Raw genomic sequence first — 16,474 nt, 5'->3', positions numbered from 1 at the left:
ATCACCACCTGCCCCCACCAGCTTAATATTACGTTTTTTGTTTTTTTTTGTTTTTTGTTTTTTGGTCACTCCTGTAATATGATTTGATACATTTCAAAATAACCCCATGTACTAAGTACATCCATTACCAATTTTTAAATTGTGATGGAATGTCCAAAATTCTCCTTATCATTAGGTTAAAGCATTGTAGACAACTGATCTTTGTTAAGATTGAGATACGTCCTATCTATTATTCACTTTGTGACGCATTTACTTCCATTAATAGCTTTTACTTTAGTGGAAATTGTGGCTGTCATGGGATGAAATATAAGTTATTAGCCAGGATGGGTCAGAATGAGGATCAGGAAATGTCTTGGAACTTGAAGAGAGCCTTCCAGGGCTGAGTGTGTAGCTGGGGGTTGTGGGGAGGTGGGGAGGCAAGACAGGAGAAACCAGAACAGAAGATAGAAATCTAAACAGGAAAGGAATCATATCATCAGTGTAATTTGACTTCTTAGTTCAAATTGTCCTTGCTGCTTGATGTTAACGTACAGAGCTACTTAAAGTCTGTCCTCTAGATCAGCAGCAACAGCCACAATGTTTTAGAAATACAAGTTTTTAGGCTACATCCAAGATCTACTGAATCAGAATCTTTGGAGTAAGGGGCCAATAATGTATGCTTTAGCAATTTCTACAGGTGATTCCTGTGCATGCTGAAGCTTCAATATTGATACTACAGCTACAGGAAATTGACAAATGGACCTCATTAATAATGGTACTGAGGGAAAACGTATTTTAAGCGTAATTTTACAGTGTCCTTAGCATTTAGCTAGACAGATCTTTTGGAGTACTTACTGAAGAAAACATTACCATTTACCAAGACTAATCAAGGAAAACAAAAGATTAAAAGCAAACAAGATACATTCAGTAGTGGATCAAGGAGAAAAAGAAAATAGCCTTATATTGTATCGCAGTTTTCTTTGTATTTGCTTCCATAGAACAATGACTGTATGCAGACACTAAGAGCTGATTATGTTTGGTCTGTAATTCTAGGAGACTGTTTGTTTTGCAATACCTCTTTGTAATATAAAAGAGATGAGTCTTAACATAGAAGTGGTATTTTCAACTCCCGCCCTTAGTGGACTCAAGGAATTTGTGATGAATCCACAAGATTCTGTTGACTATGCTGTATGCTATAGTCCATCGACTACAGGCTGTAGAAAAGAAAGGTATGTTTTCAGTATGGCATTATATTTTATTGTTGATTTTTTAAATTAAGCTTTTAAAATGATTATTTGCATACTATAATCATTTAGATTACACTTGCTCATAGCTTTAGCTTTGTTTAATACCATTAATTTATAAAATGTACTAATTTAGAGTTAGCATTGTTTTCTCCAATGCAAAAATATGTATTGAGATATAAAATTAAGTAATTTCTCAATTGCTCTTTATGTACCTTCTTTCAGTCCACTTTTCACTAATAAAATTTTTCTAGGTACAAAAACTTGAGTCAAATGAAAATGATTAAACAAGGATTAGGGGTTAAAATTTCCATTTTCTTGATAAAGTTAATTTATATTTTTATTCTCAATTACATACAGATCATCCTCTTGGAAGACATAGAGAATATTAATTAAGAGTTATACTATGATGACTATATACACAGATGCTTCTTGACTTATGATGGGATTATGTACTCATAAACTCATTGTAAATTGAAAGTATCCTAAGTCGAAAATGCTTTTAATACACCTAACCCATCAAACATTATAGCTTAGTCTGGCCTTAAATGTGCTTAGAACACTACATTAGCTTACAGTTGGGCAAAATCATCTAGCACAGTGAATACATTGTAGAATATCAGTTGTAGCCCAGAAAAAAGTCAAAATTCCAAATTAGATTTACGGATTTGACTGCATGCATATGGCTTTTACACCATTGTAAAATTGAAAGATGGTAAGTTGAACCATTGAAGTTGAACTATCGTAAGCTGGGGACTGTCTGTGTATATATACACACACATCACAAAAATGCACCAGTATATACACATATATTGACAGTGCAATGATAAGTGTTTTTATAGCATGAAAATTATGAAAAACTTAACATGTACAAAGGTAATATGTTCATGATTACCTTAATTAGTTTATAGTAAAATAATCAGCTTTATTTGTTTCAAAGTAATATCCCACTTATTTATTATAGTTATAAAGACTAGACTTTGTACTGGTATGTGTAATGAAATACCTCTATTATTTCATGAAAATGCCTATTGTTACTTTTTCAGAGTCAGAATAATTCTTATTTTAATGAATGATAAGTAAATAAATATACTTGTGAAATTGTGTAGGATAAACATTTTTGTAATGTGAAACATGAAAATAAGAACGTAACAAATTATAAAAGACGCTATTTTGGTAGATTACCATTATAAATGTGGGCTAGTCTCCTTTCCCCAGTATGCCTGTAGAGGCTGTGTGAACCTAGACTGAATATTGAATTTTCTTTATCAGCATACATTAGAAGACATAATTTAGGGTAATACTTACTGACTGCTTTATTCTGTTAATCATTCCTGAGGCATGCATTTTACATTCATACGCACATAAAATTCTTGAAGTAACCATGAGAGACAAGTAGGAATAATCGCTTCCATTTCATAAATGATGCAATTGAAGGCTAGCGTGTTAGGTGACTTGTTCAAGGCTGCACAAATAAAAGATGACAGCTGGGATACCAGCCCAGCTATACTCACAGACTGTTACCTGCTCTGTCTCTGTACCCCCCACCCTGCCAGAGATGAGCACATGCTGATTATGAAGGAAGTTCTCCAGAGCTGCATGTCACTTGACAGCCTTCACAGGAAAATATGCATGTGTTTAATTCAACAAATTAAGTTTGATTTAACCACAGGTTGAAAGCCAAACTTTCCTTGGTGTACTCATTCAAGGTATTTGAATTATTTAGGTGTAAGCACTTTTCATTGTTTAACAGGCCTTTGTTAAACAGATATTAATAAGAGCACTGTTTTTCTTGAATAATGAGGTGATTTTCTCACCAAAAATGAAAAATTTAAAAATACATCTACAGTGAGAGTAGAATGTGTCACAGAGCCATTAATCATATTTGGGATATTTTTTCTGCCAAATGTATTATACAAACTAAAACGACTGATAAGAATATGTATATTCTTGCCACCAGCATTATTTTTCAGCCTGATAACGCTCTAGAGTTCTGGTATTTACTGAAATTTGTTGTCGAATTACCAAAGCCAACCACAATGCCAGAAGTGCAGTGTGACCTTGGAAAGTAAGTTCTACTTTGTAGATAAAATTATTTTATGAAAGAAAAAAAGTTTGTCTAAAAGAGTAGTGTTATAATGTATTTAACATTGTTAAATAACACATGGATAAGTTTTCAATTGATTTTTTTTACCAGGGAAGGTTTGATATTTAAACTACTCTGTGGAATACTTGCGTGAAAGAAAAACAAGTCAGGGCTTAGTAAGGAGACGTTTTTTACTAGAAATGATTATTGTAAGAGAGGGAAAGGGACTATAGAAATAGTTGGGGGGGCTGTTGCAGTAAGGAGAATGCTCTGATTTCAGAAATATGCAAGTGTCTCAAAGTCAAATAGAAGAAGCTTTTTTACTTTATACTGTAAAGGAGGGACAAGCAGAGACAGCTAAGTGGCATCTTTGGAAGGGGTAAACAAGGAAGAGAAAATGACTGGTGGGAACCGATTGGAAAAGTATCTCACTGGGATAAGCTGATTCCCAGGAAAAGCCAAGAAGGGAGGCATGTTCTACTTTTATTGTGCTTTCTCAGGCTTAGAGACAGGCAGAGTCCAGGGGGCTGTTGGAAAGAGAGAAGGCTGACTAAAGTTTGGTCAAGACAAAGCAGAGGGTAAGCAGTAGGCAACTGAGAATACTTTGGTCACTTGGTAACAACCATATTCCCTTGAGATATGACCATTTATATTTAGGTGGTTGAGTTCTCATTACATGGCTGGCACCAAGTTTGGTGCTACTGCGTCAGGATGATCGAGTCACAGTTTCTGCTAGTGGCAAATCCGTGCCTTTTCATTAACTTCTCTCCCTTAGCACACCGAAAGAGTGTTGAACACCCCCAATACCAGATCTTCAGCCAAAACATCACTGCAAGTGATTTGTTAAGGATGTGATCCCATTTAGAAAAAAAAATCAGTAAGAGAATGAGGGAAGCAGGATAAAAAAAGAGAAGACGCTGAGCGAGGGTATGATTTCGGGCACAGTCCCAGACTTTACCTGACCCTGCAGAAAGCTCTGGAGCATAAATTACATCTCAGGGGTGGTCTTGTCTTGATGCCAAGGTGCTGGGCTTTTAAACTCCCATACTAGTCACTAAATAGATTAAAACTATATATATATAATTACTAATTAATGTAAGGCAATTTCATGAAAATATTTGGTTCAAACAGTTTTAAAACCATGGGTTTTGTGGGGTTTTTTTTCATTCCAATGGATGGTAGGTTGTGGGGATGGAGCAGAAAAGAAAAAGAGAGAAAGAACTCATGGACCCAGACAACAGGGCGGTGATTGCAGGAGTAAGGGGAACGGTGGAGGTGGAAGAGGGGAGAGGAGGAATAAATGGTAATGGAAAAATATAATAAAAATAACGTTAAAAATTTTTAAAAAGCACTAGCTTTTTTTTTCTTTTTAGCTTCTTGTCATTTTTGAGTATTTTTTTAAAAAAAACTTGATTTGTTTTTATCTTAAGTCATATGGTATATAATTAAAAGACATAATATTTAAATATACTTGGTAGTAATTATTTTTTTAACCAGCCTTGTCTTGGATCCTTATTTTCTTCGAAGTTTTCACTGTTTTCCACTGTACCCAGTTTCCTTACAATTCTTCATACGTTGATGTGGCTCTATTTCCATATGGTTTTCCAGGCGGTTGAGGTCTCTTTCAGTATGGAAACAAATGGCTTAGACTTTCAGGAAATCTTGAATTATGCTATTTTCTCTCTTCTCTCTTCCTATGTCTATGTTTTAGATTTAGAACTTGGGGACTATTTTATTAATGTTCTTACTTGTTTTGTTTTTTGCATTTCCCTCAACATTTGTGTTTTTTCACTTAGGCAGATTTACTCAGTTTGTATTTCAGTATTTCATTTTATTTTTATGTCAGCTGTCAACATCCAAGATTATTTTTTTATTTTGTTTTTATTTAGATATTTCCTTTGTTGTAAAAAATAAAATGTTCTGTTCTTATTTCATGGTTGTAATATTTTCTCTAATATTTCCTAAGGTATAAATGGTCATTTTAAGAAGGCGTGGTCTTTGTCTTAATGTTTTTGTTCTTTCCTATTATAAACTTTCTCTGATGCTTGTTTCACTCATATTTCCATGTGAGGCTCTAAATTGATAGTTGGGCCTTATGGGTCCATCCATGTTGTTCTGTGTGCTAGTCTCCATTTGCTTTCTTCCCTGCCAAAAAGTATTCCTTTTAATTGTTGACAAACCTTTTTTTTTCCGGATTTGGTATATTATGAAAAACATTGTTTATAACATTGTATATGTTTTTGTTGCACATTTGTGCTCATTCTTATTGTGTATCACCTAGGGATATAATATCATTTACATTTAGTCAATAATGACAAAAAATTTGACGGTGGTGGTACCTTTTTTATACTCCCACCAGTCCTATATGAATTGCGTTTGCTTTGCATCCTCAAAAGCATGGGTACTGGAAGACTAATTTTAACTATGTTGGTGTGTATGAAGTGGTACCTCAATGTACTTTTACTTTACATTTCCCTCATGACTAATGAGATTGACTCCATTGTCATATGTTTACAGACCATTTTGATAGTCTTTTCTATCCAATGATAGTTTACATTCAGTGTTATTTTGTATTAGTTGCAGGTGTACAGTGGCTAGACAATAGTGGTTTTCATAGTGCCTGTACCAATCTACATTCACATCAACAGTGTGCCACTGTTCCCTTTTCTCCACATTCTCATCAATACATATTTTACTTAAAAAAAAAAAAAGTCATCCTAACAGGTGTGAGGTGATATCTCAGGGTGGTTTGCATTTGCTTTGCTACAGGATTCCAGTTCTGATGCTGTATATCAAAAGGCATTAGAAATGATGATGCAGTGAGAATTATGAAGCCTCCTGATTTTTCTTCGCTTTGACCATAAATACCAGCCACATTTTAGGGGGCAGGTTTATTCCTTCATCATCAGTTTGGATCTTCTTGATGCATCGGGCATAACTTTGTTAGTTTATTACTCTTTGTCATTATTTATAGACAATGTTAAATTTTTTGTCTGGATTTAGCAGTTATAAAATAATTGGTAAACTTTGCTTCTAAAACTGGGATATGTTCCAGTACCCAATGTAGAATACCAGTGATGTCAAAAAGAGAGAATCAGGGATGATCTAATTTAGCAAAATGTCATTAGTTCATATGATTCTTATTTTGAAACTCATACAGGTATGAGTTTCATAGGCCTGCCATAAAAAGTACCATAAGCTGGGTGGCTTAAGACAATGTAAGTTTATTGTCTCACAGTTCTGGAGGCTAGAAGATTGAAGTCACGGTTTCAGCAGGACCATGCTTCTTCTGAGGCCAGGAAGGGAGAGGGTCTTTCCTTGCCTCTTCGCTCTTCTGGTGCTTGCATGCAATCCTCAGTTTTCCTTGTCTTATGGATGCATCACTCCAGTTCTCCATCTTCATTGTCATATGGCCATTTTCTTACATCTCTTCATATGATCTGCATATGAGGACACCAGTTATATTGGAGTAAGGGCCACCCTACGCCAGTATGACCTCATGTTAACTAATAACATCTGCAACAACCTTATTTCCAAATAAGGTTACACTTTGAGGTACTGGGAGTTAGGGCTTCAGTTTATCTTTTTACGGGACGCAATTGAACCCATAATAGTCATCAGGCTTATAAGATTAACATTGAACAAGTTTATGAACGTTTACTTTGTTTTTCCTTCTAGGTATGTCATTCAGACAATTTCTTTAGCTAATCCTACACATGAAACCTTAACATTGCAAGTAGAAAGCAGTAATCCTGATAATTTTATCTTGGATTCTCACGAACCACCAGTAAGTATATTCAGAAAGCCAAGTATCCTATCACTACCAGAGTATTTTCTAATTCTGATTTTGGGACATTGTGGAATGTTAGCATTTCAATTATTAATAAGGGTTCAAATGTCTAAAATTTAAAAATGGAATTTATATAATTATAATCTGTATCTCCAACTTTAATCTCTCAAAAACCACAAACATAATGTTCATATAGTTTTTTGAAATTATATATTCTAGGTTCATGGTCATGATCACTAAATTCTACATAAATTCTGCTTTATTTCTGACCACTTGGTAATCATTTTTTTGCAGTAGGTTCCCAGGAACATGATTTTGACTGAACAGTCGTTCTGTGTGTCCAGAGTCCCGAGAGGCCAGCTCTTTTCCAGCCCTTCATGAGTCCCTGCCCACCGCTCTGCCCCATTTCCAGGCAGTGCTGACTGCTCTGCCGCTCCTTCCTCCTCTCTCAGCCCCATTTTCTCGCTCCTTGGTCCCTAGCAGGGAGTAGAGGCTGTCAATGGCCCTCAGTCGCTTTGCTCCTCCACCACTAACAATGAAAGATGTGAAGGTTCAGTGTCAGTATCTATGCTTCCAAAGCATGTATCCATTGTCAGTGAATGTCAAAACCATGCTTTCAGGTAAATTTCAAAATAACAAATGCAGTAGATTATTCTCTTCACAGAACCTCACAATAAATCATGAAGCCCTACTAATAGATAGGTATTCAAATAAAGGCTTTTACTATTTGCCTCTTAAGGATTGCTAAACTATCGACAATGTGATTTCTTTATTTATATCTTAATACCTGTCTCTTCTCAGTCACTCATTGCTAACTAACGATATCATGATACTAAATTATTAACTGCCATGTGTCAAATTAGATATCACTATTATATTGTTAAAATTGATATATATATAGTGTAATCTTTAAAAAGTTTTGTTAAAGGATATACAAATTACTTAACACTATATTTTCCATAAATTAAAATGAAATGTTACATTCAGGATATAGTTTACATATAACTGAAATTTCTCATATTCCTTTATATCACTCCTTCTACAGAAGAATGTAAATTGTGGTCCAAAGGAAAATAAATGCAATATATTGCAGATGCCAACTTATATTACATAATGAAGAATATGGACTCTGCTTTAATATTTCCAACTATGTCTTTTATTCCATCCTTTTATACATTTATCAAATATATAAATGGTAGTAAGTGGTAGTACTAAAATTAAAATCAAATTTAATGTAGTATTATATGTGTTTTCCAATGAAATATATTACTTACTTCATATATATGTATGTCCTTCCTCTATAGAGAAACTTTTTTCATATTTGCTAAATTTAAAGAATATATGAAATGCAACTTTTCTTTAAGATTTTTACTGAAATTAATTTATACTTCTTAAGTGTACATTAACTAATAACCTCAAGATATTCAAGGTATCAGAGAACCAGTCTGAGATAAAAATATTTGCTGTAGATAAACCACACATACATAATAAAGATGTAATGCAGTTCTAAATATAAAATTAAGTCTGTATTTATATTTCGTTGTCACCTGAGATTATTGAGAAACCAGTGTTATATTTAACAAGGATTGAATGACACTGCAAAATTGCAATTTTACTTTTTCAAAAGTTATCTGGCAAAATTACTTAGTGAAAAATAATTGATGTGTTTTTTAGATATGTACCACTCATTCTATTGTTCTATATGTGTTGATAGTGAATATTTTATTATTCACAGTTTACCGTTTTCATTACATGGGATACTCAGGCTCTCAGTATATTGCCATGAAGTTGCTGGCTCAGACTTCTAAAGAAGTAACAAACTAATATTGTTCAGAATCAAGTTATTCCAGCAAGTTACACCTTGAGTGTGTATGTGATAGGACAGGGAGGAAAACTTCATGTTACACTCAAGAGCATGACTTACATCTATGCCTAGAATCAGTTCATTTCTTTTGACATCACCAAGGCTATACATTAGGTTCCCAGCATTTGCCTTGTGTCTTAGAATGAACAATAATGTGTAATTCTTAAATAAAATCCATATCTCTGTTATGGGAGGCTGAAACTCAGATTAAAAAATTATTTTTGATTTCCTTATATAGAGTGACTAACTCCATGTGGTCATTCTCTGGGGAAACGACATGGCAAGGGCTACTAAACACTGTTTACCACCAGCTGTTTTACCCAAAATTCATCAAGCAAGCACACTGAGACTGGATGAGTGTACAAGACAACACATTAGTCACACAAACATCAACCCAGCATATACATAGTATACAAAGATGCTGACTCAACCAAAATTACTGATTGTTTTGTTTCTCTTTTTCTTCTGTGTGAATGTACACAGCTGACTATACCGCCTTACTTTACTGAAAACATACCTATTCGCTTTCGTCCTTCTGTTCTTGGCAGAACTGGTCAACAAGGTTGTATTAATTTCTACTGTGAGCAGGTATGATACAGTATTCTTAGACCAAGTTAAGTTAATTAAATTTTAAAGTCAACAAATAAGTAAATTTTATTCATCCAGTTGACATATTTTGCAAGCAGAACAAGCTTATTGTAAACTTAATTAAATGCACTTTTGGAAATTTACTATGCATTGTGCATGTGTGGGCATCAAAAAAGGCATTTTTAAGTCCTTAGATTGCTTGAATGAAGGAAAATATATACTCAGATTTTAAAACATATGTATTTTAATGTAAATGCCAAATTGCTGGCATTTATGTTAATTTTCTGACTTGGGTTTCACTATGCAAATTTTCATGAACTTAAATACAAATTGCAGAAAATGTGATCTTGCAAATATGTTACTTTTTCACTCTATTTCATCTGTGCAGCATTCTTGAATAATAATAATTTTTAAAAACAACAATAGTCAATCACTTTTTAAGCATCTCTAAGCTTGCTGCATGCCATTCTTAGAATTATCTCAGTTCATTTTCACCACAGACCTAAGGTAAAAGGATTATCAAGCCCATTTTACAGATCAGGAAACTGAGATACAGAAATGAAGATCAGGTTGCTTGCACAGGTTGCTTGTAAGAGGTTGAACGCAGACCCGAACCCAGCACGCCTGGCTTCAACCCATTTCCATCACTATTTTTACAGCTACCTACAGATTGCCAATTGATTATAACTCTCTTAGCACTGATGAAAATTTTACAGAACTTTTTACATTTATTATTATGTTGCCATTTTTCAAGTGTTCATGGGGAGGAAAGTAAGTAGAGTTAGGAACTTTAAATCCTAAGGGCACCAAGGAGCCTGCCATTTGAGAGGCGGTGGAATCACATATAATATAGGGGTCCAATTGTCAGTACAAGACTTGCGGGTGATTAAGATGTCCTCTTTTCTAAGGTGTAATTAGAACACAATGTGTAATTCACCTTTAGAAAAAAAATTGAAGTTATTAAACTTCCTACATGATTACTGTCTTATACATGACCTGAAACAATACTATGGAGGTATGCATGCCCCAAAAACATTAAAGGAAAACAAATAGTAGTCCTTTTCATACAGTGTAGATCATATTCTTTTACAGAAATAATTTCAGCAAGGCACACTTTTAAATCGTTGCTTCATAAGAGGATTAGCCCCTTCATCGTAATTATTGGGGACAATTTAGTTGCTTGCATTTCAGATGGAAATTATATCTACTCAAGGATAATGTGGCACCTTAGCAGGGCAATTACCAGTTCTCCATCATAATAGCTTTAGAAAGTCCTAGCGCATGCGCATGCGTTGAATGTGAAATTCTTAATCGGACGTAAATAACTCAAACAAGTAATAATCAACTCAAACCTTTTATAAATCAGTTTTGCATTGTTGCTGGATTTCAGTCACTCTAAGCTTCTCCTTCCACGTTGTAGCAGATCTCCAAGGCTTCATCTGTGGTTAGACCTCAAACCAATCATTCATTCATCCTTTAACCAACAAGGGTCCAGACTCCTTCAACCTTTTTAATGTATTACCCTAACCTTTCTGATGTTTTTGTCTTTCCTTTTTCTTTTTTTGCCTTTATTTTTTCATCTCTGAATCATTTGGGCCTTCCTTTTTTATTTAATTCATCCAGTCACTATTCTGTGTAAGCAAAACTTACTCATCCTAAAGTAGTCATTGAATGAGCTTTTGAAAATACAGCATACAGCCCTGGCTGGTGTGGCTCCATGGATTGAGCGCCAGCCTGTGAACCAAAGGGTTATCAGTTCGATTCCCAGTCAGGACACGTGCCTGGGTTGCAGGCCAGGTCCCTGGTAGGGGGCGCACAAAGGGTAACCACACATTGATGTCTCTTTCCCTCTCTTTCTCCCTCCCTCCCCCTCTCTAAAAATAAATAAAATAAAAAAAATGCAGTATATATAATATGTGTGTAGGCATCTGAAGAAGATAGTTTTTAAAATAAAATTTTAGGGTTTACTTTTCTAAGGCTAAGAGATTGCAATATCTTTTACCGTTAGGGAAAAACTCATATGGATTTCTGTCCTTCTATTGATTTTCACTGAGCAATACAGGGTCTCCTACAAATAATGCCCCTTTTTATTACAAAATCTTTTATTACAAAATCATAGGCATGTAATTCTGTATCATAACAGTATCATAGTCAAGCACACCCTATGACATTTTAGAGGAAATGTTTACATTAAAACTATAAATTATTACACCCATATTATTACCCTACCAACCACCCTCAAGCAGGCATTACTTCTGCCAGACCCTGTATATTTGAACTGATGTTTACAACTGAGTAGCTGATTTATATAAAATCTGGTATGACAGTTATTACAGGATAAGCTTTAACTACTTCTGATTGTTTCTCTGCTGAACTTAAGGAAATCGCTGCAGTTTTTAATTTATTTCGTGGGTTTCTGATTTGGATGCAAGCACAGAGCTCTGCATTATAAAAATCCAACTAAATTTAGGTTAAAGTTGTTGGTGCATATTTTGAATCCTAAGATTAATTGGGTTAGGATAGCACAACTACATATATCCTGAGCTCATATTATGGTACCAGATTCTGTAAATGAGATTGTGTTAACTGCCTATAAGAATAGTAGGAAGCAGCAAATATGGTAATCGGGCCTTCTAAGATTTTTTTTCTTGGTTTTCAGTTGTTTCATTTTTATTTTCAAATAGTTGCCATTATTTATTCCTTGTGTACTCTATTGTGTGACTCGCTGCATTGAAAGGTCAGAATAGCAAAAATGAAGGCAAGAAGACAAAGAGTGGTTTTATTACCCAGCATGCATCTGTGATCCTGCAGCCTGTGTCTATGGCAAACTTTGTTGATTCTTAGCCAGCTCTCATGCCCTGGAGCTCTGCTCAGCATGCAAGCCAGTTTTACTATCTTTTACTTCCACTTGTTTTATCTTTCAGAAACACTGGAATTGGATCTATAAAGGTTTTTGGGGGTTTTTTTTTCTGACTCTGTCTCCTTTCAAAGAAGTTTGAGATAAAGATGGGCTTAAAAATGTTATTTTTAGAAAGTCACAGAGGCAGAAAAAGTGAGCTGTAGAAGAAATGGGCTCAAGAAACGAGTTAGAGGCAAAAGAAGGGCCCTTCGAGCTTCGGAGAAAGAGACAGGCAAGGAAAAAGTGCTTGCAGGAAAGGGGGTGGGGTAAGCATAGGTCTGTTCCATAGAGAGAGCGGCTGCTTATTTTTTAATGCACATTTTTTAGGATACTTTAAAATTTCTCTCTCTGAACCCGAGGATAATTTAAGCAATGCCAGGGAAAGTGTTGTTTACTAGTGTCCCCATAATGGTGGGATGTACGTGGTTTAACTTAGAAGCACTAGTATTCCAGGACATTTGGCAAAAACATGAAAGCATGACCTTCTGGTTTTCGTACTTGGGCTCATTCCCAATGGTTCAAAGTGACCTTATTTCTGTCATCCAGGATTAATTTAATTAAGTAGCCAAAATGTAAGTAATTTACATAAAACAGTTCTTAATTTAATTGAACCCTGTCAGCCAATTACATGTAATTAAATTAGGGCAACATAAGTGAAAATACAGTGAACTTATATTATTCAAGTAAAATCTCTTACTAAAAGTAATGCAGTCATTTGAAGATAATATGCAGATAAACTTGCCTTTATTTCTCCCTCCTCAGAGACAGCATTGTATGCATTTCCTATCACTGCCCATTCCACTTTGAAACAATCTTAAAGCAAGTTCCCTCCTCTTACTGGATTTTAGGCTTGGAAACATCTGTGTAGTTTGAGAGATTATAAAGTAGGCTGTTGCATTTGTTGGTTTTTATATAATGACCTCTTCATTTATTTACAACATTAGTAAAGTATTCAGTGCCGAACTGAGTCGCAGTCTATTGCACCCTTGGGGGACTTTTATTCTAAATGTATACAAAGAGAACGTTTCAAACAGCTTTGCAGGCTTATGAAACATGGATATGAACAATGGCCACATTCAGTCTCCTTCACTTAGTTTTTGAGCCATGATTTCCTATCATGTGATAACAGAATATACAGTGTCCTACATGGTGGGGATCAATAATATGGCATATAGTTGTACACACTGCCCTGTAATGGGACGTTAACCTCTGCCTCACCTTCTTTGCCTTCATGCGATAGTGATAACTATATGAATTTCACTTGAAATTCGCTCTAGGATTTTGGAAACTTCATGCAGTTTATAGTAGCCACTTTGTTAGACAAGTTGTCTTTTAAAAAAATCCTCAAGCATAAATGCAAGGTTTTAATTAAGATGTCTTTTTAATGCTGCTATAAATAACCTTATAAGCATTGAAATCTGTTGAGTACTTGAATATTGCTCTTGTGCTTTCCTTTTTATCAGTGAAGAAACATTGATTGATTGATTTTTTTCAAAATAAAATCAAAAGGAATTTGGAAAAGGAAGAAAAGATAAAACAGGGCGTGTTAAATATTAACAACCAAACTTTTTTTATCTGCCAAAATTTTTACATGGATTGCATTTATTAAGTGCAAATAAAATGTATAAAATTGTGACATATATGTTATGAATGTTTATCTTTAAACAGTTTGAAGAATGGAAGTTCTACCTTTCTGGAGTAGGACTATTCCCCCAGCCTCTTGAAGTAGAAAGAATGACCACATTCCTTAATCAAGTAGCAACTACTGTTATACTTTTCGAAAATCCTACTGAGGAAGATGTTTTTATCAATGTCATACTAACAAGTAAGTTGTTTTTCTTATACTTTACCTATGTTATTTTAAAATTATTAATCAAACTCTTTTTTATCATAGACTCGATGTATTATAGAGGTGGTGGACATGTTAGAGATCCATTAGCTTAACAGCATCATTTTATAAAAGAAAAAACATAAGGAAACATAAGGTGTGAAAGATGAGGTATCTTGACTGAAATCACAACATGTAAATGGTGGAGCCAGAATCAAAAATTGGAAATCTGTGTAACATCTCAAGTTCTTTTAATTTTATCTATAAAGCCAAAAATCTAAATTAGCAGATTTGTAAGATTCTAATGATTATTATTCAAATATGCCAACACTTATTCCTTAACAGTTTATAGAAAGTCTAGTGTTCTGATAGTGTTTCCTTTCCCCATTTTCTTTATAAATAGCATATTTAGATTTGGATTAAATTTTGGCTGCAATCAAGCTCATTCCTTTTTTTCCTATCATATTGAAGATGCAGTTCATGTTTTTAAATTCAATGATTTGGAATTTTTTGTCACTTTTTATTAAATGGTAAATAATGTGGGTCTGAAATAGAAATCAGCTGTTATGAGTTTTGTCAAACATTTTAAATCGGGTATTAGACATTACCAATTTTATCATTTCAACTATTATTACTGCTTCTACTAAAACTACTACAGCTATGATCCATTTTATATAGGTCAAATGTTGGGATAAAAGGAACACATATGTTAAGGTTTTTGATATAAGTAAGCAACTTACTCTCCAGAATGGTTATGTTATTGCAATTCATGGTGCCTTCAGGAGTATATTACAGACATTACCTATTTTCCTGAGTCTTAGTAGCATTCTCCTAGTAGCATTCCCAGCCTAGTAGCATTCTCCTTAATCGCCATCAATCCAATCGGATAAAAATAGTATTTTATCATCGTTAGAAGTCTACTATTTTTTTGGTTTAACGCTGAAGCTGAACACTATCACTTACCTGTTGGAGTTTTCATCTTTCCTGATCATGTCCTCATGCTCTTGGTATGAGATAAGAAAAATTAAGTAGGTAAAGGTCCCTTATGAATACTTCGGCTGTGGTGAGGAGAAACCTATCAGTAGTTACTAAAGATTGATTGCTGGCTCAAGGAAGTCAGCATTTGAATCTGGAAGAGACCTCAGCAAGAGAGATAAGCCAGAACTGAGCAGCAGTGGAAGCTGTAAAGGAGGTAGGGCTTAACTGATAGGCTAAGGCTCTGGGAGGACAGGGATCAGAGTTGAGGTAGAAGGAAGAGCTCTGAATAGGAGGGGCAGGATGAAACAAATGTGTGTGTAGACAAATTGGTAGGTAGTTGAGGGGCTTGGCAATTGAGAGCAGTTTTGTTTAGATTTTCATCTGCTGAGAAGAGGAGATAAAGTAGGAGATTTGAGGGTGGAACAGTGCTTTGGAACATCTGTTAGGGGGAAAGGAAGACACAGCTGAAAAGTCAAATATAACTGTGTTGTATTTGGCTGGGATCACAAACCACCCATTTATGTAAGCGCCCCCAAAAAAATGTGTTTGTGAAGTTTCTACTGGTCATAGGTCTCAGAATTACTGGTGTGAGAGCACGTGAGGCTGATGGATGGATCACACCAGGGAATGAAATTTCCAGGGTCGGTGAAGCCAAATCATGACTATGAGAGTGTTATGAAAACATATTGGATCAAGATTTTAAACATTAGAAATAAAATGTGAAATAAATAATGACTTAATTTTCTTTAGTTGGTCCAAACTTCTTCCTGCTATTAACAGGGAAAACAGGAAGCTTGACAATTAAGAGTTATTATTCCTTTGCAGTTTAAAACAGTCTCATTTAAGGAAGCTCACTCTCTTGGGTAAAATGCTCAGACTCCCAGCTTCTTCCCCTTCACCCTCCAACCTGAGGAGACTAGGGAGGAAGAAAGATACTGACCTAATCTTCCTCTCTTCCACTTTCTCCCTTTCCTGTGTGAAAAGATTCACCTTTTCCTTTGCTTGGCAATGAAGTCTCTTTCTGTGTCATAACCCCCTCCTTTTTCCTTTTGTGGACTCTTTTTTTCTAGCCACCAGGTACACATCTTCTTGTACTCATGTCCCCTGGCCACTAAGCCTCATCATTGGCCTGAATTGTTGTAGGGCCACAGGGGAACATGACTGACAAGAGGAATAAACATATTTAACCTCTATGCCAAATGTACTCATTTAAAAGGT

The 16,474-nt window shown here is 34.9% G+C and overlaps 1 protein-coding gene across 1 annotated transcript in view; it reads left to right on the top strand.

Moving 5' to 3' along the window:
* CFAP47 (cilia and flagella associated protein 47) overlaps window positions 1–16,474 on the top strand; it is a 332,513-nt gene that overhangs the window by 245,888 nt on the left and 70,151 nt on the right. The window contains exons 52-56 of the mRNA XM_054566336.1: window positions 1,033–1,208; window positions 3,184–3,291; window positions 6,988–7,096; window positions 9,447–9,551; window positions 14,119–14,275. Coding sequence (XP_054422311.1) covers window positions 1,033–1,208; window positions 3,184–3,291; window positions 6,988–7,096; window positions 9,447–9,551; window positions 14,119–14,275 — 655 coding nt within the window. The remainder of the gene's footprint in view (window positions 1–1,032; window positions 1,209–3,183; window positions 3,292–6,987; window positions 7,097–9,446; window positions 9,552–14,118; window positions 14,276–16,474) is intronic.

Source organism: Pteronotus mesoamericanus, unplaced genomic scaffold (assembly GCF_021234165.1).
Source record: "Pteronotus mesoamericanus isolate MK-2021 breed Mesoamerican mustached bat unplaced genomic scaffold, CSHL_Meso_final contig_173, whole genome shotgun sequence".
Lineage (NCBI taxonomy): Eukaryota > Metazoa > Chordata > Mammalia > Chiroptera > Mormoopidae > Pteronotus > Pteronotus mesoamericanus.
The sequence above is the reverse complement of the archived record's forward strand: the minus strand, read 5'-3'. Positions and strand labels throughout refer to the sequence as shown.